Source organism: Scyliorhinus torazame, chromosome 4 (genome assembly GCF_047496885.1).
Source record: "Scyliorhinus torazame isolate Kashiwa2021f chromosome 4, sScyTor2.1, whole genome shotgun sequence".
In the NCBI taxonomy this organism is placed as follows: domain Eukaryota; kingdom Metazoa; phylum Chordata; class Chondrichthyes; order Carcharhiniformes; family Scyliorhinidae; genus Scyliorhinus; species Scyliorhinus torazame.
This window is the reverse complement of record NC_092710.1, coordinates 241869590-241896768: the sequence shown is the minus strand read 5'-3', so window position 1 is coordinate 241896768 and position 27179 is coordinate 241869590. Positions and strand designations below refer to the sequence as shown.

The 27179-nt window shown below is 43.2% G+C and overlaps 3 protein-coding genes across 4 annotated transcripts in view; all 3 read left to right on the top strand.

Moving 5' to 3' along the window:
• The window catches only part of LOC140410853 (4-galactosyl-N-acetylglucosaminide 3-alpha-L-fucosyltransferase 9-like), a 123995-nt gene extending 115014 nt beyond the window's left edge, over nucleotides 1–8981 (top strand). Inside the window, exon 3 of the mRNA XM_072499559.1 lies at nucleotides 7–8981. Within this exon, the coding sequence (XP_072355660.1) occupies nucleotides 15–1085 (1071 nt within the window). The 5' untranslated portion in view covers nucleotides 7–14 and the 3' untranslated portion in view covers nucleotides 1086–8981. The remainder of the gene's footprint in view (nucleotides 1–6) is intronic.
• The window catches only part of LOC140410852 (4-galactosyl-N-acetylglucosaminide 3-alpha-L-fucosyltransferase 9-like), a 234301-nt gene that overhangs the window by 115010 nt on the left and 92112 nt on the right, over nucleotides 1–27179 (top strand). The window lies entirely within an intron of this gene.
• LOC140410851 (4-galactosyl-N-acetylglucosaminide 3-alpha-L-fucosyltransferase 9-like) lies at nucleotides 9255–24365 on the top strand. Its single transcript, XM_072499554.1, has 2 exons — nucleotides 9255–9577; nucleotides 15582–24365. The coding sequence occupies exon 2, from the start codon at nucleotides 15590–15592 to the stop codon at nucleotides 16658–16660; it is 1071 nt and encodes a 356-aa protein (XP_072355655.1). The 5' UTR covers nucleotides 9255–9577; nucleotides 15582–15589; the 3' UTR covers nucleotides 16661–24365.

Below are 27179 nucleotides of genomic sequence, written 5' to 3'. Positions count from 1 at the left end.
TCACAGGAGACATTATGACATCAATTGGTAATACAGGGATTTTTCGCATCCTGTTAATATCCACCATCTGTTTGGGCTGTTTTTTAGCCATGTTGTTGCTGTATGTCCAACCAACAACCAACTGGATTTATACTCCATTGGAATCTGCCAAATCGATACTCGGTGTGAAAAAGCCCCTTGTGAAAGTTATTGAAAAGAATGAAACTATTGTACTCATTTGGCTTTGGCCTTTTGGTGGAAAATTTGAGCTCAATTCTTGTGGATCTGAGTTCAACTGCCGTTTAACTGCAGATAGAAACCTCTATAACAAATCTCATGCTGTCCTTTTCCATCACCGAGACATGAGTGGAGACTTGTCCAATCTGCCCAAACAGCCTCGGCCAACATTTCAGAAATGGGTTTGGATGAACCTGGAGTCACCTACCCACTCTCCAAAAAAGACTGGACTCGACCATTTCTTCAACCTGACCTTGACATATCGTCATGATTCAGATATCAAAGCGCCTTATGGGTCTCTGATAATAAACAGAGTGCCATTAGATTTTAAACTGCCTAAGAAAAGCAATCTGGTGTGTTGGGTTGTAAGCCATTGGAACACTAATCATGCCAGAGTGAAGTTCTACAATGAATTCCGCAAATACATTAATATCAACACTTACGGTCAAGCCTTCGGGAAACGTCTGGACAATCACAAATTGATGCCTACCATATCTAGTTCTAAATTCTACCTTGCCTTTGAGAATTCAGTACATGAAGATTACATAACTGAAAAGCTCTACAATGCTTTGCGTGCTGGCACCGTGCCTGTGGTCCTGGGGACATCTAGAAAAAACTATGAAAATTACATTCCAGCCGATTCTTTCATTCATGTGGATGATTTCCACTCAGCTAAAGAACTTGCGGGTTACCTGCACAAACTGGACGGGAATGAAGATTTGTACATGACCTACTTCAAATGGAGGAAACACTACTCAGTGAGGAATCAGTTTTCCTGGTGTGAACACGCATGCCACGTGTGTGAGAATGTAAAACGGTATCAAGAATATAGATCATGTTCCAATTTGGAGAAATGGTTTTGGGACTGAACTCAAAATCACATGTTATGGGCGAGGCGTTTTCAGAACCCCAAAATGTATCATGGAGTTCAACCAACCTCTCCCTTCAATGGATTTGTTGCTTTTCCTAGCACATGGCTTTTTCCCTAGGTGTGGTATTACAATTATGGACAGGTGGGTTTTCAAACATAAAACACTGTTTATTCCATGAACTCAACTTAACATCTCAACTAAACATTGGATCTCTCATTGAGCTCCACCCACTCTATGGCATCACTGTTTTCTTAAAGGTACATTGCTTAAACAACCAGTTCTTAAAGGTACTCTCGCATGACACATCCCCCCAAGAAAAAAACCCCATCAACTTCAAGATGGTTTCATTTTTCACTTTTGCACCATCCACTAAGAAATGCACACATTAAATATACATTTTTATTTAAAGAAAACAACACACGCAAACAGGTATAATAATATAGTCCATTTTTCTTTGTTCTTCTTCCTCCAACTAAAATGGTTGATAGTCTTTTTCAACAAAGTCTCTGCACGATCCATCCATTCCTCTACTCCTCGGCATTTCTCTTTAGAATCAGATACTTTCGTTCAATCTGACCACAGAGTCCCTTGCAATTCTCCAATACACGAGCATTGGTGATCACAGCTTTCAGGCAGTCAAATGCCTGTTGAAAGTCCGCTGTCCATTGAAATTTTTTAGGTTTCTTTAGCAACTCCATCAGTGGAGTAATCACGCCACAAAACTTTTGCACAAAGGTTCGATCAAATTCATTCATGGTAAGAGATCGCATTGCCTCCCTTTGTCATGAGGGTATCGGAAACTCCTCAAGAAAAGTGATTTGGGCTTCTCCAAATTCACTTTCGGCTAGGTTCATCACCAAACCCGCCACCTGAAGTTGATCGAAGAACTCCATACGATGTTTTAAATGTTCTTTCCATGCCTGGAAAGTGGAAATAAAAGCAGATTGTCCCACTTTCTCCATGCAATCCTTCAATGGTGGGATAGAATAAGAGTCCATTCTTGTAACTGCATTCACCTTTTGATAGTCCAAACACAACCATTGGGTACTGTTTGGTTTAGGTACCATCACTATGGGTGAGCTCCATTGGCTGCAACCCACTTCAATTATGCCATTTTTAAGCATACTCTCAATCTCTTTGTTAACCTGTGCCAATTTTAAAGGATTAAGTCTATATGGATGTTGTTTGATAGGAACAGCATTTCCCACATTTACATCATGTATAGCCATTTTAGTACTTCCCAATTTATCTCTACAAACTTGCCCATGTGATATCAATAACTCTTTCAAGTCAGTTTGTTTTTCCTCTGGAAGGTAACTTTACAATTTATCCCAATTTTTAAGAACATTCTCATTTTCCAATTTAATTTGAGGTATGTCAAATTCACAGTCATCTGGATTTGGTTCGTCACTTTGAGTTAGAATCATTAAAACCTCCATTTTCTCTCCTTCCCTTTCAAAGTACCTTTTAAGCATATTCACATGACACACTCGGTGAGCCTTCTATCTGGTGTTTTTTCCACATAATTCAGCTCACTTAATTTCCTTTCAATCTGAAACAGTTCACAAAACCTAGCTTTTAAAGTCTCCCCTACCACTGGTATCAACACTAAAACTTTATCCCCACTGGCAAAACTATGAACTTTGGATTTCTTGTCCGCTACCCGTTTCATCACATTTTGTGCAATTTTCAAATGTTGTCTAGCCAATTCACCTGCTCTATTTAATCGTTCCCTAAAATTTGACACGTAATCCAATAGTGGAATTTCCGATTTCTCACCCACCAATTTTTCCTTCATCAATTTAAGTGGTCCTCTTACCTCATGACCAAAAATTAGTTCAAAAGGACTAAATTTGGTAGACTCATTAGGTGCATCCCTAATTGCAAACAATACAAATGGGATTACTTTATCCCAATCCTCTGGATAATCTTGACAATAGGCCCTCAATATTGTCTTTAATGTCTGATGCCACATTTCTAACGCTCCCTGCGATTCTGGATGGTACGCAGTTGATTTAAATTGTTTTATTCCGAAGCTATCCATAACTTTGAATAACTTTGAAGTAAAATTTGTTCCTTGATCCGATTGAATGTCTGTGGGTAGTCCATATCTAGTAAAGAATTCAAGCAACTCCTCCACAATCCTTTTAGCTGTAATATTACGTACTGGAATGGCCTCTGGAAACCTAGTAGACACATCCATTATAGTCAAAAGATATTGATTCCCACTTTTTGTTTTAGATTTTGTAATCCTACACAATCGATTAGGACCCTTGTAAAAGGTTCCTTAAATGCTGGAATGGGTATTAAGAGCGTTGATTTTATCACTGCTTGAGGTTTCCCTATCACTTGACATGTGTGACATGATTGACAACATTGAACTACATCTTTCTGTAGTCCAGGCCAATAAAAATGTTTCTGGATTTTAGCTTGAGTTTTCCTTATTCCCAAATGACCTCCCACTGGTACCTCATGTGCAACTCGCAACACCTCCTTTCTATACCCTACCGGCAATACTACTTGATGAACTTCTGCCCAGTTTTCATCCACCTGCATATGAACAGGTCTCCATTTTCTCATCAAGACATCATTTTTACGGTAATAACACTCTGGTATACTCTCAGATTCCTCTTCCGTATATGCTTTCTAATATATCCGTTTTATTTCTACATCTTTCTGTTGTAACTCTGCCAATGTTCCTGAACTAAAAATATTCACCTCACCCTCCACCTGTTCTTGTTCTTTTTCAACCATCTGGTCAAAAATCGTTTCTGTTAATTGCACTTTAGCTTCATCTTCACTCTTTGATTTCTCCTCTTGTCTTAACCTGTGACTTTGCGACCTTGTTACTCGACAATCCAGAAAAATCCCAGGATATTCGTCCTTCAACCCTTCAGTTGACTGATTTTCCAATGGCTTATCAACCACAGTAGGCATCACTCCCACCTGCGATCCAGCTATATCATCACCCAAAATAAACTATCTTGTCCAGGAATACAGTTTATCTATTACTCCTACTACCACTTCACCACTCTTCACTGGACTTTCCAACATTATCTTATGTAATGGAACACTACTCCTCTCACCCTGAATTCCACATGTCACCACCTTTTCTGGCACCATTCTTCGCAAACTACATAATTCCTCATCACTTACCATTAAAGATTGACTAGCCCATGTATCTCTTAAAATTGTGACTTCTTTACCTGCTCCTCCTGATACACATGAGTAAATTTTACCCACACAATTAAATTCTTTAAAGACATCTGGCACCTTCTTAACAATTACTTCTTGAACAGGCTGTACAATCGTTTGCACCTCTTCGCTTCCCTTGGGCTTTCCTTTCCCACTCTAACAAACCCCACCGTCTTATCCTGTTTTACCACATTAGCCTTCCCAGTGCTTTTCTTCAACCACCAACACTGTGACTTTACATGGCCTAGTTTATTACAATGAAAACATTTGAAATTTTTCATTTCTTTTCCACCATCCTGGATTTCTTTTTTAATCTGAAGTACACCCTCTTTATTGTCTCCCATCAGATCACCTTTACCTTTACCACTTGAGTATTTCTCATGTCCCCAGTTTCTATCCCTCACCGGCTGAAACTGATGTCGGAAACCAATCTTTGATTTATGAACTAATTCATAATCATCTGCCATTTCCGCCGCTAATCTCGCAGTTTTAACCCTCTGTTCTTTCACATGAGTTCTCACTACATCAGGAATTTAATTTTTAAACTTCTCTAAAAGTATAATTTCTCTGAGAGCTTCATATGTTTGGTCTATTTTCAAAGCCCTTATCCACCTATCAAAATTACTCTGTTTGAGCCTTTCAAACTCCATTTATGTTTGACCAAATTCTTCCCTTAAATTTCTAAACCTTTGTCTGTAAGCTTCAGGCACTCGCTCATATGCACTTCAGATGGATTTCTTCACCTCCTCATACTTTCCAGATACTTCCTCCCATAGTGATGCAAACACTTCACTAGCTCTACCTACCAGCTTTGTTTGAATCAGTAACACCCACATGTCCAGTGGCCATTTCATGTGCTTAGCTACCTTCTCAAATGAAATGAAAAAGGCTTCCACTTCCTTCTCGTCAAACCTTGGCAATGCTTGGACATATTTAAATAGATTCCCACCAAGCCTTCGACTATGACACTCTTTTTCACTATCCTCATCACTATCATCCAACTGTACGTTTCCCTTTACGTCTGCCAATTTTTACTGATTGTTATGTTTCATGGCCATTTTCTGAAGTTCAAACTCCCTCTCTTTATCTTTTTCCCTGATCTGTATCTCCCTTTCTTTTTCTTTTTGTTTTGCTAGGGCTATTCTTTCTTTTATCCTTTCTTCTCTCTCCTTTTCTTTGTCCTCTCTTCTCTTTCTTTTTCCTCTCTCTCAATCTCGTATGCCAGCCACTTTAATTCTTTCTCATGTTCCATTTGTTTAATTTGCAACTGAATTTTTGCCATTTTCAATTAGTCAAACTCTATCTCAGGCAACTTTAAATGCTTAACCACCGCCATAATTACCTCATCTTTTGCAGTTAACATTACCTGACAAAATGCGAATATTCTTGCCAAATCTAACAGTCTGTTTTTCATTTCTGTCCGTAAGGTAACGTGTAACATTCACCACCCCCAAAAATGTCTGAGCCTCTGAAAGAGCCATTGTTCACAACACTCTCCCCATTTAAACTAAAATACCACACCGGAAAAGCAACAATCCTTCACTGTCTTTAAGTTCACAAAAGCCAATCCAATAGATAGACTTTTATTCCCCTCGAGCCCCCAATTGTTATGGGCGAGGCTTTTTCAGAACCACAAATGTATCATGGAGTTCAACCAACCTCTCCCTTTAATGGATTTGTTGCTTTTCCTAGCACACGGCTTGTTCCCTAGGTGTGGTATTACAATTATGGACAGGTGGGTTTTCAAACACAAAACACTGTTTATTCCATGAACTCAACTTAATATCTTAAATAAACATTGGATCTCTTAACTCCCCTTACTTCAAAGATAACTCAGAAAATATTGCAACAGTAAATAATTCCTTAAAATGTTCCTTCAAACTTCCAAGAGACTTAACACCTTTAAACAAAATCACATCAGGTTAAAGGCTTTACTTTAAATCACCCAAATGATCCAGGCATAGTCTTTCATGGCAGAAATCCAGCTCACTGCAAAACACAGACACACACCCAGCTCTTTTCCAAACCAGAACTTCTCAAGCTGCTGTCTCAAACTGGCTTTTTCCTTTTAATCAGCTCACAGCAAAACCAGCCAGGCACTTTTCAAAACTGAAACCAAACTGCAAAATCAAACTGCAAAATGGCTGACCTGAGCTCTACCCACTCTATGACATCACTGTTTTCTTAAAGGTACATTGCTTAAACATCCAGTTCTTAAAGGCACTCTCGGATGACTCACATCACTGGTAAATATCACGGATCATGAGCAATTTCTATCAAATTCAATTGACTTCTTTCTCCAAAAGAAAATATTTTTGATTAATTCATTTGTTTAAGCAATAGTAACTCGACAACCTTACATCTTCCCTGGTGATGTGAGAATTCATGATGCTTCTGAAACTGCAGTAGTTGGATTCCGAGCATCAATTTCTCGTCTTAAATTGACCTGTGCTGGAAAATAATGGCTTTCCAAGGTGAATGATTTTATTTAGGAAAAAAATCACACTGTCTTTCCCCTGCTATTGCCACTTTTAGAAACATTTTAGAAAAAGATAAACTGTATTAGAAATTATCGAGAAAGTGTCCTGAAACAGATTTTATAGCTGATCAGATATATTAAAGTTATAGTGCCCTATTCGAGACAATCTTTCACTTGGAATTATCTATGAAGGTGGTCTGAAACACATATTGCCATTCTGTGTGGCGTCTCTATGAACCCATGCAATATCACCTCAAGAAACCCCAAAGGGTTTACCTTAGACCCCCTCCTTCTCCTCAACTACATCTTCTCCTTTTGGAATATGAATGGAGATGCAGCAGAATTTCCTCCCTGATATGTGAGCAGAAATGCTGGTAGGCATTTGCATAATTTTGTGCCACCAGCCAGTGCCCTGGTTTGTGGACATCATGCCCAATTTCAGGGTCTCCCCTCCACAATGACATTCCAACAGCTGTGACTGTTTATTTCAGATTTTGTAAAGTTGCTGCGAGGGAGCCTCAAAATGGAGGCGCACTCTCCCTCTCTCTTTCCTTCGTCGGTGTGATGACTGGACGATTGTAAGAAATTGGGTTATGAATATAGTGGACAATTTAAGGGTTAAACACTGGCAGAGGAGGTCAGTGATGGGAGGAGCTAAGAGAGCTCAGGGACATTTTTTAACAGCTGTGGGGGGAGAGGCACTGAGCGATATTGTGAGAAGCTGTGAAGAGAGACAGTGGCTGGAGAAAGGCTTTTGGAAGTGAGGTCTGGGGCTGGATTCTCTGATTTTCAAGCTATGTCTTGATGCTGGCGTGAGAACGGTGGCGTTTTACGACCAAAAATTTGACGTAAACAGCCACCGATTCTCCATCTGGCTGGGGGCTAGCAGGAAGGCAGCGCAGACCACCCGGACCTAACTGCCGATACGGCACGGATAATTGCCGGATCCATGGCCACGCATGCGCACGGTGGCGGTCTACAGTGGCCGCGCCGAGAAACAGAGCGCCGGCCGCGCGTGGTCCCGGCCTGTAAAATAGTGCCTTCCCATTTGGCCGGCTCGCGAGCCCCGGACCACCCCCCAACAGTGCCCCCAGCCCCTGCCAAAGTCCTCCCTGCCCGCGGATTGGCCCTTCCCCGACTGTGACGGGCTGGACTGAGTCCACAGCCGCCAGGCCGAGTTCCCGACAAATGATAGCACACGTGACCGACGCCATCGGGAACTCGGCCGGTTGGGTGGGGCGGAGCTTTATGGGGAGGGCCTCAGGCAACATCCTGAAACTGTCGATACGGCACGCGGCTGATGTGTTAGGCAGGTCAGTTTGGTGTGGACTACAGTTGATGCAGCGATGCAAGTAACAGACCTCTACACTGTAGAAGATCCAACACGGTTTTATTGACCGATAGAACTAACATACATATTTAACTGTGGGTCAACACTATACTGAACTGACTGGAGACCTTGTACTAGCCTGACCAGACTCACTAGCTACCGCATGGTGTTTGCACTGTGCTAGCTCGTGGACTCGGACTGTCTCAGCGGCTGGGTCCAGAGAGAGCGGGAAACCTAGTGCCCTCTGGCTTTATAGTGGTGGTGTCCTGTCTGGTGATTGGCTGCACTGTGCTGTGTGCTTACTGGTCATCCTGTGTGTCAATCACTGCCTGTCCGCACTTCATTATATACATGCGTGGATATTATGACAGCAGCGTACTCCTAGAGTATGCCGCTTAGCGGCGCCATTCCCGATTTCATCGGTAACATTGATTCTCCAGCCGATCGTCCCTGATCTCTGATCTGGCAACTCTTGCTTTTTTTGGGACCACAGGTTGAGGCAGAAACGCAATGAGTTTGAGAAAAGAGAAATTGAGTTCCCATATGCTTGACTCCGAGCCCATACTCCTTTTCCAAGTAAGATACTACTTTAAAAACAGAGCAGCCTTCTCCGGAGACAAGGGAAAGACTGAAACAAATCAAGTGAAGCAGCCATTTGAAGACCTTCAGATAGAGTAAGAAAAGATTCTCAGAATGTGCACTGTGAGACATGTATCACTTTAAGGCCTGCATGTTTAAGCTATATTTAGAGCTGCATGTGTATGATCTTGTTTTTTGATGGGAAATTGAATCGTAATTTTAAGGTGTACGGGTGTGGCTGTTCTTTTCGGGTTTGAAGTTAAACAGGTTTAATATTGTTATTCACAATAAAGTTTTGTTTTAAAAATGACTAACCTGATTTCTTCATGGAATCATGCCTGGAGTGAATCGATCTTTTCACAGTCTTTTTTCTTTAAATATTTTATTGGAAGCATTTTCAAATATATACATAAGAAAGAAGAAAAACCAAAACCAACCGCGGCAACAGCAAACAGCCACAACATCCTTACACCCCTCTCAAAAATGTCCCCTACTCTCCCGGCTGCCACTCCGGTGCCTCCCCCCCATTTTTTAACTGTTTAACAGCTTCCTTACCTTGCAGGTCAGCTGTTAGTTTCGGGAGTTCAGTTCCGGGAGCAGGCCTATTGGCTGAGTGTAAATCAGGAAGGATACAAAAGGTGTGGCTGACGAGCCTTTAGAAACGGAGTGCTGGAAGCAAACAGAGTGTATCTGAGTTTGGGTAAGGCTGAGTTCGGGTAAGAGGTGAGTGAGGGCTGTGTTTTTTGGAGTTTGGTGTTTGGAGTTGAGTTTCCAAAAAAAAAAAAAAAATCCAATTAATTAAGTAAATTAATTAACTAGTTAAGGGAATTTGGTGCTCATCTTAAGGAGGTGCAGAGAAGCAGACCTGTGAGGGAGTCTCGGGAGCAATTACATCACAGACAGCAGGTAAGCGATTGGCTTGTGACTGGTAAGTGATTTTTCTCTCTTTGACTTTCTCTTAGCTGTGTAGTGTAGTTCAAATTTAACTTCAGGTTTAAGTCATGGCAGGAGAGCTCAGACCCGTGTCATGCTCCTCTTGTGAGATGTGGCAAGTCAAGGAACCTTCTGGTGTCCCTGACTCCTTCATCTGCAAGAAGTGTGTCCAACTGCAGCTCCTGTTAGACCGCTTGACGGCTCTGGAGCTGCGGATGGATTCACTTTGGAGCATCCGCGATGCTGAGGAAGTTGTGGATAGCACATTCAGTGAGTTGGTCACACCGCAGATTAAAATTACTGAGGCAGATAGGCAATGGGTGACCAACAGACAGAGGAAGAGTAGGAAGGCAGTGCAGGGATCCCCTGCGGTCATCTCCCTCCAAAGCAGATTTACCGTTTTGGAAACTGTTGGGGGAGATGGCTCACCAGGGGAAGGTGGCAGCAGCCAGGTTCATGGCACCGTGGCTGGCTCTGCTGCACAGAAGGGCGGGAAAAAGAGTGGCAGAGCTATAGTGATAGGGGATTCAATTGTAAGGGGAATAGACAGGCATTTCTGCGGACGCAAACGAGAATCCAGGTTGGTATGTTGCCTCCCTGGTGCAAGGGTCAAGGATGTCTCGGAGCGGCTGCAGGGCATTCTGGAGGGGGAGGGTGAACAGCCAGCTGTCGTGGTGCATATAGGCAGCAACGATATAGGTAGAAAACGGGATGAGGTCCTACAAGCTGAATTTAGGGAGTTAGGAGTTAAACTAAAAAGTAGGACCTCAAAGGTAGTAATCTCAGGATTGCTACCAGTGCCACGTGATAGTCAGAGTAGGAATGACAGGATAGCTAGGATGAATACGTGGCTTGAGAGATGGTGCAAGAGGGAGGGTTTCAAATTCCTGGGACATTGGGACCAGTTCTGGGGGAGGTGGGACCTGTACAAATCGGACGGTCTGCATCTGGGTGGGACCGGAACCAATGTTCTCGGGGGTGTGTTTGCTAGTGCAGTTGGGGAGGGTTTAAACTAATGTGGCAGGGGGATGGGAACCGATGTAGGAAGTCAGTGGGGACGGAAACAAAAGGCAGGAAGGGAGAGTGTGTAAAGCATGACCAGAGAAAGCAGGGCAGAGAGCAAGGAAAGTCTACATTAAACTGCATTTATTTCAATGCAAGGGGCCTGACGGGCAAAGCGGATGAACTCAGGGCATGGATGGGCACATGGGACTGGGATATTATAGCTATGACTGAAACATGGCTAAGGGAGGGGCAGGACTGGCAGCTCAATGTTCTGGGGTACAGATGCTATAGAGAGGATAGAACAGGAGGTAAGAGAGGAGGGGGAGTGGCGTTTTTGTTTAGGGAGAACATCACGGCAGTACTTAGAGGGGATGTATCCGAGGGTTCGCCCACTGAGTCTATATGGGTGGAACTGAAAAATAAGGGAGAGATCACCTTGATAGGACTGTACTACAGGCCCCCAAATAGTCAGCGGGAAATTGAGGAGCAAATACCCCTGCAGAAAGCACAGCCAGTGTCCGAAACGGGAGGCCGCAGTGCTCCCCACACCAACTCCTACCTCCTCTCGCAGTTGCCTCAGCCAGCACGGCGGCTTCACAATTTTGTACAGCTCATTAGAAACACGCTGTCGGGAAATCAGCCCATCTGGGGCGCAGAATCGCTGAGGCCCCAGAGAATCGGTCGTCAGGGCTGATAATGAGATGTGTACTGTATTTCTGGATCCGATTTTGGCATCGGAGCCGATTCTCCAGCCGATCGCGTTTCGCGATTTCGGCATGATGTCACAGAGAATCCAGCCCAGGTACCGGTCTTACCCTAAATAATTGATCTGTCGCCCCTGAATCCACATAAACTTTAGCTTGTAGCCCTTATCACAGAAGACGTTCCCGTATTTTCTTTTCGGTTTGGGCAGTCCCCCTTCCCACACTTGAAAACGCTCAGCCCAATTCAACTTGATTTCTTTGAGCCGATCGCGGCTGAGAAGGCTTGGTCCTTCACCCATCACTGTTATCACTGGGAGTTGGGTAGACTGTTGTCCATAGCTTACAAGTACCATTGTAATGCCTTTTATTTTTATTGCTTCTCCCATATAAGTCTCTAAGTGCTCTTGAAGTTCAATGGTTGGACTCCTTCACTTAGGTACTGAAATGAATTCTCATCCATCATAGTGACTAATGGCCCGGATCCACTTCCATCTTAATAATAATAATAATAATTGCTTATTGTCACAAGTAGGCTTCAATGGCAGCACGGTGGCGCAGTGGGTTAGCCCTGCAGCCTCACAGCGCCGAGGTCCCAGGTTCGATCCCGACTCTGGGTCACTGTCCGTGTGGAATTTGCACATTCTCCCCGTGTTTGCATGAGTTTCGCCCCGACAACCCAAAGATGTGCAGGCTAGGTGGATTGGCCATGCAAAATTGTCCCTTAATTGGAAAAAATTAATTGGGTACTCTAAATTTATTTTTAAAAAAGTAGGCTTCAATGAAGTTACTGTGAAAAGCCCCTAGTCACCACATTCCAGCCCCTGTTCAGGGAGTCCGGTATGGGAATTGAACCCGTGCTGCTGGCCTTGTTCTGCATTACAAGCCAGCTGTTTAGGCCTCCCATTTACCCAGAGCATTACAGCAATAGGACCTATCTTGCCTGCCTTTAGATTAAACAGAGAGTGAATAGCAGAATCACTGGTGCTAAGCTCTTTCACAATGTATTTTGGTAACATCATGATTGATCAATTAGTTGCTGACCTTGACTGCATTCCTCTTGTGACAATAAAAACATTGGGCGTCATTCTCCGACCCCCCGCCGGGACGGAGAATGGCCGTTGGCCGCCGTGAATCCCGCCCCCGCCCCCGCCGAAGTCTCCGGTACCGGAGATTGGGCGGGGGCGGGAATCGGGCCGCGCCGGTTGGCGGGACCCCCGCTCAATTCTCCGGCCCGGATGGGCCGAAGTCCCGCCCAGAAATTGCCTGTCCCGCCGGCGTAAATTAAACCTGGTATTTACCGGCGGGACCAGGCGGCGTGGGCGGGCTCCGGGGTCCTGGGGGGGGGGCGTGAGGTGATCTGACCCCGGGGGGGGGGTGCCCCCACGGTGGCCTGGCTGCGATCGGGGCCCACCGATCCGCGGGCAGGCCTGTGCCGTGGGGGCACTCTTTCCCTTCCGCCTCCGCCACGGCCTCCACCATGGCGGAGGAGGAAGTGACTCACCCCACTACGCATGCGTGGGAAACTGTCGGCGCCCGCTGATGCTCCCGCGCATGCGCCGGGAAACTGTCAGCGGCCGCTGACGCTCCCGCGCATGCGCCGCATTTCCGCGGCAGCTGGCGGGGCAACAAACGCCATTTCCGCCAGCTGGCGGGGCGGAAATCCCTCCGGCGCCGGCCTAGCCCCTCAATGTTGGGGTTTGGCCCCCAAAGATGCGGAGCATTCTGCACCTTTGGGCCGGCGCGATGCCCATCTGATTGGCACCGTTTTTGGCGCCAGTCGGCGGACATCGCGCCGTTTGGGGAGAATTTCGCCGATTGTCTCCTTAAACTCACATGATTCAGGAGTGTGGTTAACTCCTTATTGTTAATATTCCATTTTAAGCATTACAGATTGATTGCCTATTCTGTAGTTTGTAGCTGAGATTGTTTCCTGCTTCACAGCGATTTCAGTGGTTTTGGTGCCATGGTGTCCTATAGGTTCCTTCCCTAACTGGTGAACAACACCATTTAATGCGCTCTGCAGGTCTTATGCACCTTTTTCAGCACTTTCCACGGCCATCACTATCTCCATTGCTCGTTTCAAATTTACCTTGGCCTCTGGAAGCAATCTGTGTTGAATGATGTTGTTCATGCCACAGATGAACCTGTCCCATAACATGTTGTTTAGGTTGGCTCCAAAATCACAATACTCCATGATTGCTTCAGTCTAACAATGTAAGTTGTGATCAAGTCACTTGCGGCTCCCGCCCTCAAGTTCAATTTGAATCTCTGGAGTATGATTGATGGTTGAGGGTGCAATTGAACATTTATTGAATCCATGAGCTCACTAAATTATCTGGAGTCGGTCTCACTTGGGGCTGTAAGACTGCAAATAAGGTTTTAGGCCTGAGTTCCACAAGGAGAATTACTTTGTGTTTCATCTCCTCTCCACTTTGTTTGCTTGGAAATCATATCCAAGGCGCTCAACTTATTGTGTCCAGTCCTCCATGGAGGTGTCAAATAGGTTTATTCTGGTGAGTACTTTATTTTCTTAGACTTCGATTGAAACATATTACTCACAGGTGTTGGGTCAGAGGTAGTGTCAGGATAATTTATCCTCGTCACCAGATGTAAAGGTGCACTTTCACAGATGTCATTTGTGAACACAAAAGGTGTTTATAAATGAGAATTGGACAGCAGTCTCATGGCTATAGCAAGCTCCCAAAATGTTGCTTTGCCGAAGAACCTTTCTCACCATGGATTCCAAACACTAAGTCCCGATTGGTCACACAGGCCATGTGACCCTTACTCTGCTGTGTTGCCCTTGAAGGGACAATCACCATAGATAAGCTCCTAAATAATGGATTCTAGCATTTTCCCTCTGGCCGATGTTCGACTAATTGGCCTGTAATTTCCTCTTTCTGTCTCCCTTCTTTCTTGAATAATAGACTTACATTTGCAAACTTCCAAGCAGATGGGAGATTTTTATAATCTAGGGAATTTTGGAAAAATTACTATCTCTGCAACCACTTATTTTAAGACCCTAGGTTGAAGTCTATCAGAACCAGGGACTTGTCAGCTTTGCTTTTAACATTTTTCTCAGTACCCTTTTCCTGATACGAATTGATTTCAATTCCTCCCTTTTTCAACTTCTTGCTTTACAATTATTTCTGGGATGTTATTTGTGTCTTCTACAAAGAAGACAGACACAAAACATCTATCCAGTGCTTCTTCCATTTCCATATTTCTCATTACTAATCACCAGACTCGCCCACCCCCCAGAGGACAAACACCCACCTTAGCGACCATTTTTCTTTTCAAATATCTGTAGGAACTCTGTATGCTTATTTTAATATTTCTAGCTTGCTTACTCTCTTATTACTTTTCCAGTCATTCTTTGTTTTACTTATATCTGTCCAATCCTCTGACTTGCCACTAATCTTAGCAAAATTATATGCGTTTTCTTTCAATTCCCTGCTATCTTTAACTTCCTCACTTCCATGGATGACGCATCCTTCTCCTCAAATAATTCTTTTGAACTGGAATGCATCTTTGTTGAGTGTTATGATATATCTCCTTAAATATCTGCCACTGCATCTCAACTCATCTATCGCTCAACCAAACGTTCCCAGTTCACGTTGCCCAGCTCTGTCTTCGTACCCTTTATTTAAATTTAAAACACCAGTCTTAGATCTACACCTTGCTTATTCAAAATGAGTGCAAAATTCAGTCATGTATGATGACTGAAAATTATGAGCCCATTAATTAATCCTGCCTCATTGCACATTAGCTGGGGGCCCTGCCAAGCAAACTCAGCTGATCGCCTCTGATTGGCCAAGAGCATTAAAGGAGGCAGAATTTCTGCCCCAGTTTCCTTGATCACAGGGAAGGCCGTTGTCCAGTTGATGTGCAGTAACCCCATCATCTCCCTTCAATTCTATCCTATGGCTCTATGAAAGGTGCAATATAAATGCAAATCTTTCTTTCCTTTTATTCCACAGTGCATTGTAATGTTGACAACATTATCATGCTCATTGTTGTCTGTGTTTGATTAGATCCTCTTACTATCATTTTTCTTCATTCTTTTTGTTCACTTCTTTCCTAAATTGAACTCTCATTTTAAGCTTTCTCCTCTTCCACTCTCTTTACCTTCTCTCTTATATCTCCAAGCTAAATCTTCCTCATTCCATTCAGAAAGCTGTGTTCAAACATTCTGGATCTTGATGCAGTTAATTGGAAGAGAAGCTGTGCTTCCAGGATCCTAATAGTCTTAATCTTTCCCTTCACAGGAGACATTATGACATCAATTGGTAATACAGGGATTTTTCGCATCCTGTTAATATCCACCATCTGTTTGGGCTGTTTTTTAGCCATGTTGTTGCTGTATGTCCAACCAACAACCAACTGGATTTATACTCCATTGGAATCTGCCAAATCGATACTCGGTGTGAAAAAGCCCCTTGTGAAAGTTATTGAAAAGAATGAAACTATTGTACTCATTTGGCTTTGGCCTTTTGGTGGAAAATTTGAGCTCAATTCTTGTGGATCTGAGTTCAACTGCCGTTTAACTGCAGATAGAAACCTCTATAACAAATCTCATGCTGTCCTTTTCCATCACCGAGACATGAGTGGAGACTTGTCCAATCTGCCCAAACAGCCTCGGCCAACATTTCAGAAATGGGTTTGGATGAACCTGGAGTCACCTACCCACTCTCCAAAAAAGACTGGACTCGACCATTTCTTCAACCTGACCTTGACATATCGTCATGATTCAGATATCAAAGCGCCTTATGGGTCTCTGATAATAAACAGAGTGCCATTAGATTTTAAACTGCCTAAGAAAAGCAATCTGGTGTGTTGGGTTGTAAGCCATTGGAACACTAATCATGCCAGAGTGAAGTTCTACAATGAATTCCGCAAATACATTAATATCAACACTTACGGTCAAGCCTTCGGGAAACGTCTGGACAATCACAAATTGATGCCTACCATATCTAGTTCTAAATTCTACCTTGCCTTTGAGAATTCAGTACATGAAGATTACATAACTGAAAAGCTCTACAATGCTTTGCGTGCTGGCACCGTGCCTGTGGTCCTGGGGACATCTAGAAAAAACTATGAAAATTACATTCCAGCCGATTCTTTCATTCATGTGGATGATTTCCACTCAGCTAAAGAACTTGCGGGTTACCTGCACAAACTGGACGGGAATGAAGATTTGTACATGACCTACTTCAAATGGAGGAAACACTACTCAGTGAGGAATCAGTTTTCCTGGTGTGAACACGCATGCCACGTGTGTGAGAATGTAAAACGGTATCAAGAATATAGATCATGTTCCAATTTGGAGAAATGGTTTTGGGACTGAACTCAAAATCACATGTTATGGGCGAGGCGTTTTCAGAACCCCAAAATGTATCATGGAGTTCAACCAACCTCTCCCTTCAATGGATTTGTTGCTTTTCCTAGCACATGGCTTTTTCCCTAGGTGTGGTATTACAATTATGGACAGGTGGGTTTTCAAACATAAAACACTGTTTATTCCATGAACTCAACTTAACATCTCAACTAAACATTGGATCTCTCATTGAGCTCCACCCACTCTATGGCATCACTGTTTTCTTAAAGGTACATTGCTTAAACAACCAGTTCTTAAAGGTACTCTCGCATGACACATCCCCCCAAGAAAAAAAACCCCATCAACTTCAAGATGGTTTCATTTTTCACTTTTGCACCATCCACTAAGAAATGCACACATTAAATATACATTTTTATTTAAAGAAAACAACACACGCAAACAGGTATAATAATATAGTCCATTTTTCTTTGTTCTTCTTCCTCCAACTAAAATGGTTGATAGTCTTTTTCAACAAAGTCTCTGCACGATCCATCCATTCCTCTACTCCTCGGCATTTCTCTTTAGAATCAGATACTTTCGTTCAATCTGACCACAGAGTCCCTTGCAATTCTCCAATACACGAGCATTGGTGATCACAGCTTTCAGGCAGTCAAATGCCTGTTGAAAGTCCGCTGTCCATTGAAATTTTTTAGGTTTCTTTAGCAACTCCATCAGTGGAGTAATCACGCCACAAAACTTTTGCACAAAGGTTCGATCAAATTCATTCATGGTAAGAGATCGCATTGCCTCCCTTTGTCATGAGGGTATCGGAAACTCCTCAAGAAAAGTGATTTGGGCTTCTCCAAATTCACTTTCGGCTAGGTTCATCACCAAACCCGCCACCTGAAGTTGATCGAAGAACTCCATACGATGTTTTAAATGTTCTTTCCATGTCTGGAAAGTGGAAATAAAAGCAGATTGTCCCACTTTCTCCATGCAATCCTTCAATGGTGGGATAGAATAAGAGTCCATTCTTGTAACTGCATTCACCTTTTGATAGTCCAAACACAACCATTGGGTACTGTTTGGTTTAGGTACCATCACTATGGGTGAGCTCCATTGGCTGCAACCCACTTCAATTATGCCATTTTTAAGCATACTCTCAATCTCTTTGTTAACCTGTGCCAATTTTAAAGGATTAAGTCTATATGGATGTTGTTTGATAGGAACAGCATTTCCCACATTTACATCATGTATAGCCATTTTAGTACTTCCCAATTTATCTCTACAAACTTGCCCATGTGATATCAATAACTCTTTCAAGTCAGTTTGTTTTTCCTCTGGAAGGTAACTTAATTTACCCCAATTTTTAAGAACATTCTCATTTTCCAATTTAATTTGAGGTATGTCAAAATCACAGTCATCTGGATTTGGTTCGTCACTTTGAGTTAGAATCATTAAAACCTCCTTTTCCTCTCCTTCCCTTTCAAAGTACCTTTTAAGCATATTCACATGACACACTCGGTGAGCCTTCTATCTGGTGTTTTTTCCACATAATTCAGCTCACTTAATTTCCTTTCAATCTGAAACAGTTCACAAAACCTAGCTTTTAAAGTCTCCCCTACCACTGGTATCAACACTAAAACTTTATCCCCACTGGCAAAACTACGAACTTTGGATTTCTTGTCCGCTACCCGTTTCATCACATTTTGTGCAATTTTCAAATGTTGTCTAGCCAATTCACCTGCTCTATTTAATCGTTCCCTAAAATTTGACACGTAATCCAATAGTGGAATTTCCGATTTCTCACCCACCAATTTTTCCTTCATCAATTTAAGTGGTCCTCTTACCTCATGACCAAAAATTAGTTCAAAAGGACTAAATTTGGTAGACTCATTAGGTGCATCCCTAATTGCAAACAATACAAATGGGATTACTTTATCCCAATCCTCTGGATAATCTTGACAATAGGCCCTCAATATTGTCTTTAATGTCTGATGCCACCTTTCTAACGCTCCCTGCGATTCTGGATGGTACGCAGTTGATTTAAATTGTTTTATTCCTAAGCTATCCATAACTTTGAATAACTTTGAAGTAAAATTAGTTCCTTGATCCGATTGAATGTCTGTGGGTAGTCCATATCTAGTAAAGAATTCAAGCAACTCCTCCACAATCCTTTTAGCTGTAATATTACGTACTGGAATGGCCTCTGGAAACCTAGTAGACACATCCATTATAGTCAAAAGATATTGATTCCCACTTTTTGTTTTAGGAAGCGGTCCTACACAATCGATTAGGACCCTTGTAAAAGGTTCCTTAAATGCTGGAATGGGTATTAAGAGCGCTGATTTTATCACTGCTTGAGGTTTCCCTATCACTTGACATGTGTGACATGATTGACAACATTGAACTACATCTTTCTGTAGTCCAGGCCAATAAAAATGTTTCTGGATTTTAGCTTGAGTTTTCCTTATTCCCAAATGACCTCCCACTGGTACCTCATGTGCAACTCGCAACACCTCCTTTCTATACCCTACCGGCAATACTACTTGATGAACTTCTGCCCAGTTTTCATCCGCCTGCATATGAACAGGTCTCCATTTTCTCATCAAGACATCATTTTTACGGTAATAACACTCTGGTATACTCTCAGATTCCTCTTCCGTATATGCTTTCTAATATATCCGTTTTATTTCTACATCTTTCTGTTGTAACTCTGCCAATGTTCCTGAACTAAAAATATTCACCTCACCCTCCACCTGTTCTTGTTCTTTTTCAACCATCTGGTCAAAAATCGTTTCTGTTAATTGCACTTTAGCTTCATCTTCACTCTTTGATTTCTCCTCTTGTCTTAACCTGTGACTTTGCGAACTTGTTACTCGACAATCCAGAAAAATCCCAGGATATTCGTCCTTCAACCCTTCAGTTGACTGATTTTCCAATGGCTTATCAACCACAGTAGGCATCACTCCCACCTGCGATCCAGCTATATCATCACCCAAAATAAACTATCTTGTCCAGGAATACAGTTTATCTATTACTCCTACTATCACTTCACCACTCTTCACTGGACTTTCCAACATTATCTTATATAATGGAACACTACTCCTCTCACCCTGAATTCCACATGTCACCACCTTTTCTGGCACCATTCTTCGCAAACTACATAATTCCTCATCACTTACCATTAAAGATTGACTAGCCCATGTATCTCTTAAAATTGTGACTTCTTTACCTGCTCCTCCTGATACACATGAGTAAATTTTACCCACACAATTAAATTCTTTAAAGACATCTGGCACCTTCTTAACAATTACTTCTTGAACAGGCTGTACAATCGTTTGCACCTCTTCGCTTCCCTTGGGCTTTACTTTCCCACTCTAACAAACCCCACCGTCTTATCCTGTTTTACCACATTAGCCTTCCCAGTGCTTTTCTTCAACCACCAACACTGTGACTTTACATGGCCTAGTTTATTACAATGAAAACATTTGAAATTTTTCATTTCTTTTCCACCATCCTGGATTTCTTTTTTAATCTGAAGTACACCCTCTTTATTGTCTCCCATCAGATCACCTTTACCTTTACCACTTGAGTATTTCTCATGTCCCCAGTTTCTATCCCTCACCGGCTGAAACTGATGTCGGAAACCAATCTTTGATTTATGAACTAATTCATAATCATCTGCCATTTCCGCCGCTAATCTCGCAGTTTTAACCCTCTGTTCTTTCACATGAGTTCTCACTACATCAGGAATTTAATTTTTAAACTTCTCTAAAAGTATAATTTCTCTGAGAGCTTCATACGTTTGGTCTATTTTCAAAGCCCTTATCCACCTATCAAAATTACTCTTTGAGCCTTTCAAACTCCATTTATGTTTGACCAAATTCTTCCCTTAAATTTCTAAACCTTTGTCTGTAAGCTTCAGGCACTCGCTCATATGCACTTAAGATGGATTTCTTCACCTCCTCATACTTTCCAGATACTTCCTCCCATAGTGATGCAAACACTTCACTAGCTCTACCTACCAGCTTTGTTTGAATCAGTAACACCCACATGTCCAGTGGCCATTTCATGTGCTTAGCTACCTTCTCAAATGAAATGAAAAAGGCTTCCACTTCCTTCTCGTCAAACCTTGGCAATGCTTGGACATATTTAAATAGATTCCCACCAAGCCTTCGACTATGACACTCTTTTTCACTATCCTCATCACTATCATCCAACTGTACGTTTCCCTTTACGTCTGCCAATTTTTACTGATTGTTATGTTTCATGGCCATTTTCTGAAGTTCAAACTCCCTCTCTTTATCTTTTTCCCTGATCTGTATCTCCCTTTCTTTTTCTTTTTGTTTTGCTAGGGCTATTCTTTCTTTTATCCTTTCTTCTCTCTCCTTTTCTTTGTCCTCTCTTCTCTTTCTTTTTCCTCTCTCTCAATCTCGTATGCCAGCCACTTTAATTCTTTCTCATGTTCCATTTGTTTAATTTGCAACTGAATTTTTGCCATTTTCAATTAGTCAAACTCTATCTCAGGCAACTTTAAATGCTTAACCACCGCCATAATTACCTCATCTTTTGCAGTTAACATTACCTGACAAAATGCGAATATTCTTGCCAAATCTAACAGTCTGTTTTTCATTTCTGTCCGTAAGGTAACGTGTAACATTCACCACCCCCAAAAATGTCTGAGCCTCTGAAAGAGCCATTGTTCACAACACTCTCCCCATTTAAACTAAAATACCACACCGGAAAAGCAACAATCCTTCACTGTCTTTAAGTTCACAAAAGCCAATCCAATAGATAGACTTTTATTCCCCTCGAGCCCCCAATTGTTATGGGCGAGGCTTTTTCAGAACCACAAATGTATCATGGAGTTCAACCAACCTCTCCCTTTAATGGATTTGTTGCTTTTCCTAGCACACGGCTTGTTCCCTAGGTGTGGTATTACAATTATGGACAGGTGGGTTTTCAAACACAAAACACTGTTTATTCCATGAACTCAACTTAATATCTTAAATAAACATTGGATCTCTTAACTCCCCTTACTTCAAAGATAACTCAGAAAATATTGCAACAGTAAATAATTCCTTAAAATGTTCCTTCAAACTTCCAAGAGACTTAACACCTTTAAACAAAATCACATCAGGTTAAAGGCTTTACTTTAAATCACCCAAATGATCCAGGCATAGTCTTTCATGGCAGAAATCCAGCTCACTGCAAAACACAGACACACACCCAGCTCTTTTCCAAACCAGAACTTCTCAAGCTGCTGTCTCAAACTGGCTTTCTCCTTTTAATCAGCTCACAGCAAAACCAGCCAGGCACTTTTCAAAACTGAAACCAAACTGCAAAATCAAACTGCAAAATGGCTGACCTGAGCTCTACCCACTCTATGACATCACTGTTTTCTTAAAGGTACATTGCTTAAACATCCAGTTCTTAAAGGCACTCTCGGATGACTCACATCACTGGTAAATATCACGGATCATGAGCAATTTCTATCAAATTCAATTGACTTCTTTCTCCAAAAGAAAATATTTTTGATTAATTCATTTGTTTAAGCAATAGTAACTCGACAACCTTACATCTTCCCTGGTGATGTGAGAATTCATGATGCTTCTGAAACTGCAGTAGTTGGATTCCGAGCATCAATTTCTCGTCTTAAATTGACCTGTGCTGGAAAATAATGGCTTTCCAAGGTGAATGATTTTATTTAGGAAAAAAATCACACTGTCTTTCCCCTGCTAATGCCACTTTTAGAAACATTTTAGAAAAAGATAAACTGTATTAGAAATTATCGAGAAAGTGTCCTGAAACAGATTTTATAGCTAATCAGATATATTAAAGTTATAGTGCCCTATTCGAGACAATCTTTCACTTGGAATTATCTATGAAGGTGGTCTGAAACACATATTGCCATTCTGTGTGGCGTCTCTATGAACCCATGCAATATCACCTCAAGAAACCCCAAAGGGTTTACCTTAGACCCCCTCCTTCTCCTCAACTACATCTTCTCCTTTTGGAATATGAATGGAGATGCAGCAGAATTTCCTCCCTGATATGTGAGCAGAAATGCTGGTAGGCATTTGCATAATTTTGTGCCACCAGCCAGTGCCCTGGTTTGTGGACATCATGCCCAATTTCAGGGTCTCCCCTCCACAATGACATTCCAACAGCTGTGACTGTTTATTTCAGATTTTGTAAAGTTGCTGCGAGGGAGCCTCAAAATGGAGGCGCACTCTCCCTCTCTCTTTCCTTCGTCGGTGTGATGACTGGACGATTGTAAGAAATTGGGTTATGAATATAGTGGACAATTTAAGGGTTAAACACTGGCAGAGGAGGTCAGTGATGGGAGGAGCTAAGAGAGCTCAGGGACATTTTTTAACAGCTGTGGGGGGAGAGGCACTGAGCGATATTGTGAGAAGCTGTGAAGAGAGACAGTGGCTGGAGAAAGGCTTTTGGAAGTGAGGTCTGGGGCTGGATTCTCTGATTTTCAAGCTATGTCTTGATGCTGGCGTGAGAACGGTGGCGTTTTACGACCAAAAATTTGACGTAAACAGCCACCGATTCTCCATCTGGCTGGGGGCTAGCAGGAAGGCAGCGCAGACCACCCGGACCTAACAGTCCTCCCTGCCCGCGGATTGGCCCTTCCCCGACTGTGACGGGCTGGACTGAGTCCACAGCCGCCAGGCCGAGTTCCCGACAAATGATAGCACACGTGACCGACGCCATCGGGAACTCGGCCGGTTGGGGGGGGGCGGAGCTTTATGGGGAGGGCCTCAGGCAACATCCTGAAACTGTCGATACGGCACGCGGCTGATGTGTTAGGCAGGTCAGTTCGGTGTGGACTACAGTTGATGCAGCGATGCAAGTAACAGACCTCTACACTGTAGAAGATCCAACACGGTTTTATTGACCGATAGAACTAACATACATATTTAACTGTGGGTCAACACTATACTGAACTGACTGGAGACCTTGTACTAGCCTGACCAGACTCACTAGCTACCGCATGGTGTTTGCACTGTGCTAGCTCATGGACTCGGACTGTCTCAGCGGCTGGGTCCAGAGAGAGCGGGAAACCTAGTGCCCTCTGGCTTTATAGTGGTGGTGTCCTGTCTGGTGATTGGCTGCACTGTGCTGTGTGCTTACTGGTCATCCTGTGTGTCAATCACTGCCTGTCCGCACTTCATTATATACATGCGTGGATATTATGACAGCAGCGTACTCCAAGAGTATGCCGCTTAGCGGCGCCACTCCCGATTTCATCGGTAACATTGATTCTCCAGCCGATCGTCCCTGATCTCTGATCTGGCAACTCTTGCTTTTTTTGGGACCACAGGTTGAGGCAGAAACGCAATGAGTTTGAGAAAAGAGAAATTGAGTTCCCATATGCTTGACTCCGAGTCCATACTCCTTTTCCAAGTAAGATACTACTTTAAAAACAGAGCAGCCTTCTCCGGAGACAAGGGAAAGACTGAAACAAATCAAGTGAAGCAGCCATTTGAAGACCTTCAGATAGAGTAAGAAGAGATTCTCAGAATGTGCACTGTGAGACATGTATCACTTTAAGGCCTGCATGTTTAAGCTATATTTAGAGCTGCATGTGTATGATCTTGTTTTTTGATGGGAAATTGAATCGTAATTTTAAGGTGTACGTGTGTGGCTGTTCTTTTCGGGTTTGAAGTTAAACAGGTTTAATATTGTTATTCACAATAAAGTTTTGTTTTAAAAATGACTAACCTGATTTCTTCATGGAATCATGCCTGGAGTGAATCGATCTTTTCACAGTCTTTTTTCTTTAAATATTTTATTGGAAGCATTTTCAAATATATACATAAGAAAGAAGAAAAACCAAAACCAACCGCGGCAACAGCAAACAGCCACAACATCCTTACACCCCTCTCAAAAATGTCCCCTACTCTCCCGGCTGCCACTCCGGTGCCTCCCCCCCATTTTTTAACTGTTTAACAGCTTCCTTACCTTGCAGGTCAGCTGTTAGTTTCGGGAGTTCAGTTCCGGGAGCAGGTCTCTTGGCTGAGTGTAAATCAGGAAGGATACAAAAGGTGTGGCTGACGAGCCTTTAGAAACGGAGTGCTGGAAGCAAACAGAGTGTATCTGAGTTTGGGTAAGGCTGAGTTTGGGTAAGAGGTGAGTGAGGGCTGTGTTTTTTGGAGTTTGGTGTTTGGAGTTGAGTTTCCAAAAAAAATAAAAAAATAAAAAAATCCAATTAATTAAGTAAATTAATTAACTAGTTAAGGGAATTTGGTGCTCATCTTAAGGAGGTGCAGAGAAGCAGACCTGTGAGGGAGTCTCGGGAGCAATTACATCACAGCCAGCAGGTAAGCGATTGGCTTGTGACTGGTAAGTGATTTTTCTCTCTTTGACTTTCTCTTAGCTGTGTAGTGTAGTTCAAATTTAACTTCAGGTTTAAGTCATGGCAGGAGAGCTCAGACCCGTGTCATGCTCCTCTTGTGAGATGTGGCAAGTCAGGGAACCTTCTGGTGTCCCTGACTCCTTCATCTGCAAGAAGTGTGTCCAACTGCAGCTCCTGTTAGACCGCTTGACGGCTCTGGAGCTGCGGATGGATTCACTTTGGAGCATCCGCGATGCTGAGGAAGTTGTGGATAGCACATTCAGTGAGTTGGTCACACCGCAGATTAAAATTACTGAGGCAGATAGGGAATGGGTGACCAACAGACAGAGGAAGAGTAGGAAGGCAGTGCAGGGATCCCCTGCGGTCATCTCCCTCCAAAGCAGATTTACCGTTTTGGAAACTGTTGGGGGAGATGGCTCACCAGGGGAAGGTGGCAGCAGCCAGGTTCATGGCACCGTGGCTGGCTCTGCTGCACAGAAGGGCGGGAAAAAGAGTGGCAGAGCTATAGTGATAGGGGATTCAATTGTAAGGGGAATAGACAGGCATTTCTGCGGACGCAAACGAGAATCCAGGTTGGTATGTTGCCTCCCTGGTGCAAGGGTCAAGGATGTCTCGGAGCGGCTGCAGGGCATTCTGGAGGGGGAGGGTGAACAGCCAGCTGTCGTGGTGCATATAGGCAGCAACGATATAGGTAGAAAACGGGATGAGGTCCTACAAGCTGAATTTAGGGAGTTAGGAGTTAAACTAAAAAGTAGGACCTCAAAGGTAGTAATCTCAGGATTGCTACCAGTGCCACGTGATAGTCAGAGTAGGAATGACAGGATAGCTAGGATGAATACGTGGCTTGAGAGATGGTGCAAGAGGGAGGGTTTCAAATTCCTGGGACATTGGGACCAGTTCTGGGGGAGGTGGGACCTGTACAAATCGGACGGTCTGCATCTGGGTGGGACCGGAACCAATGTTCTCGGGGGTGTGTTTGCTAGTGCAGTTGGGGAGGGTTTAAACTAATGTGGCAGGGGGATGGGAACCGATGTAGGAAGTCAGTGGGGACGGAAACAAAAGGCAGGAAGGGAGAGTGTGTAAAGCATGACCAGAGAAAGCAGGGCAGAGAGCAAGGAAAGTCTACATTAAACTGCATTTATTTCAATGCAAGGGGCCTGACGGGCAAAGCGGATGAACTCAGGGCATGGATGGGCACATGGGACTGGGATATTATAGCTATGACTGAAACATGGCTAAGGGAGGGGCAGGACTGGCAGCTCAATGTTCTGGGGTACAGATGCTATAGAGAGGATAGAACAGGAGGTAAGAGAGGAGGGGGAGTGGCGTTTTTGTTTAGGGAGAACATCACGGCAGTACTTAGAAGGGATGTATCCGAGGGTTCGCCCACTGAGTCTATATGGGTGGAACTGAAAAATAAGGGAGAGATCACCTTGATAGGACTGTACTACAGGCCCCCAAATAGTCAGCGGGAAATTGAGGAGCAAATACCCCTGCAGAAAGCACAGCCAGTGTCCGAAACGGGAGGCCGCAGTGCTCCCCACACCAACTCCTACCTCCTCTCGCAGTTGCCTCAGCCAGCACGGCGGCTTCACAATTTTGTACAGCTCATTAGAAACACGCTGTCGGGAAATCAGCCCATCTGGGGCGCAGAATTGCTGAGGCCCCGGAGAATCGGTCGTCAGGGCTGATAATGAGATGTGTACTGTATTTCTGGATCCGATTTTGGCATCGGAGCCGATTCTCCAGCCGATCGCGTTTCGCGATTTCGGCATGATGTCACAGAGAATCCAGCCCAGGTACCGGTCTTACCCTAAATAATTGATCTGTCGCCCCTGAATCCACATAAACTTTAGCTTGTAGCCCTTATCACAGAAGACGTTCCCGTATTTTCTTTTCGGTTTGGGCAGTCCCCCTTCCCACACTTGAAAACTCTCAGCCCAATTCAACTTGATTTCTTTGAGCCGATCGCGGCTGAGAAGGCTTGGTCCTTCACCCATCACTGTTATCACTGGGAGTTGGGTAGACTGTTGTCCATAGCTTACAAGTACCATTGTAATGCCTTTTATTTTTATTGCTTCTCCCATATAAGTCTCTAAGTGCTCTTGAAGTTCAATGGTTGGACTCCTTCACTTAGGTACTGAAATGAATTCTCATCCATCATAGTGACTAATG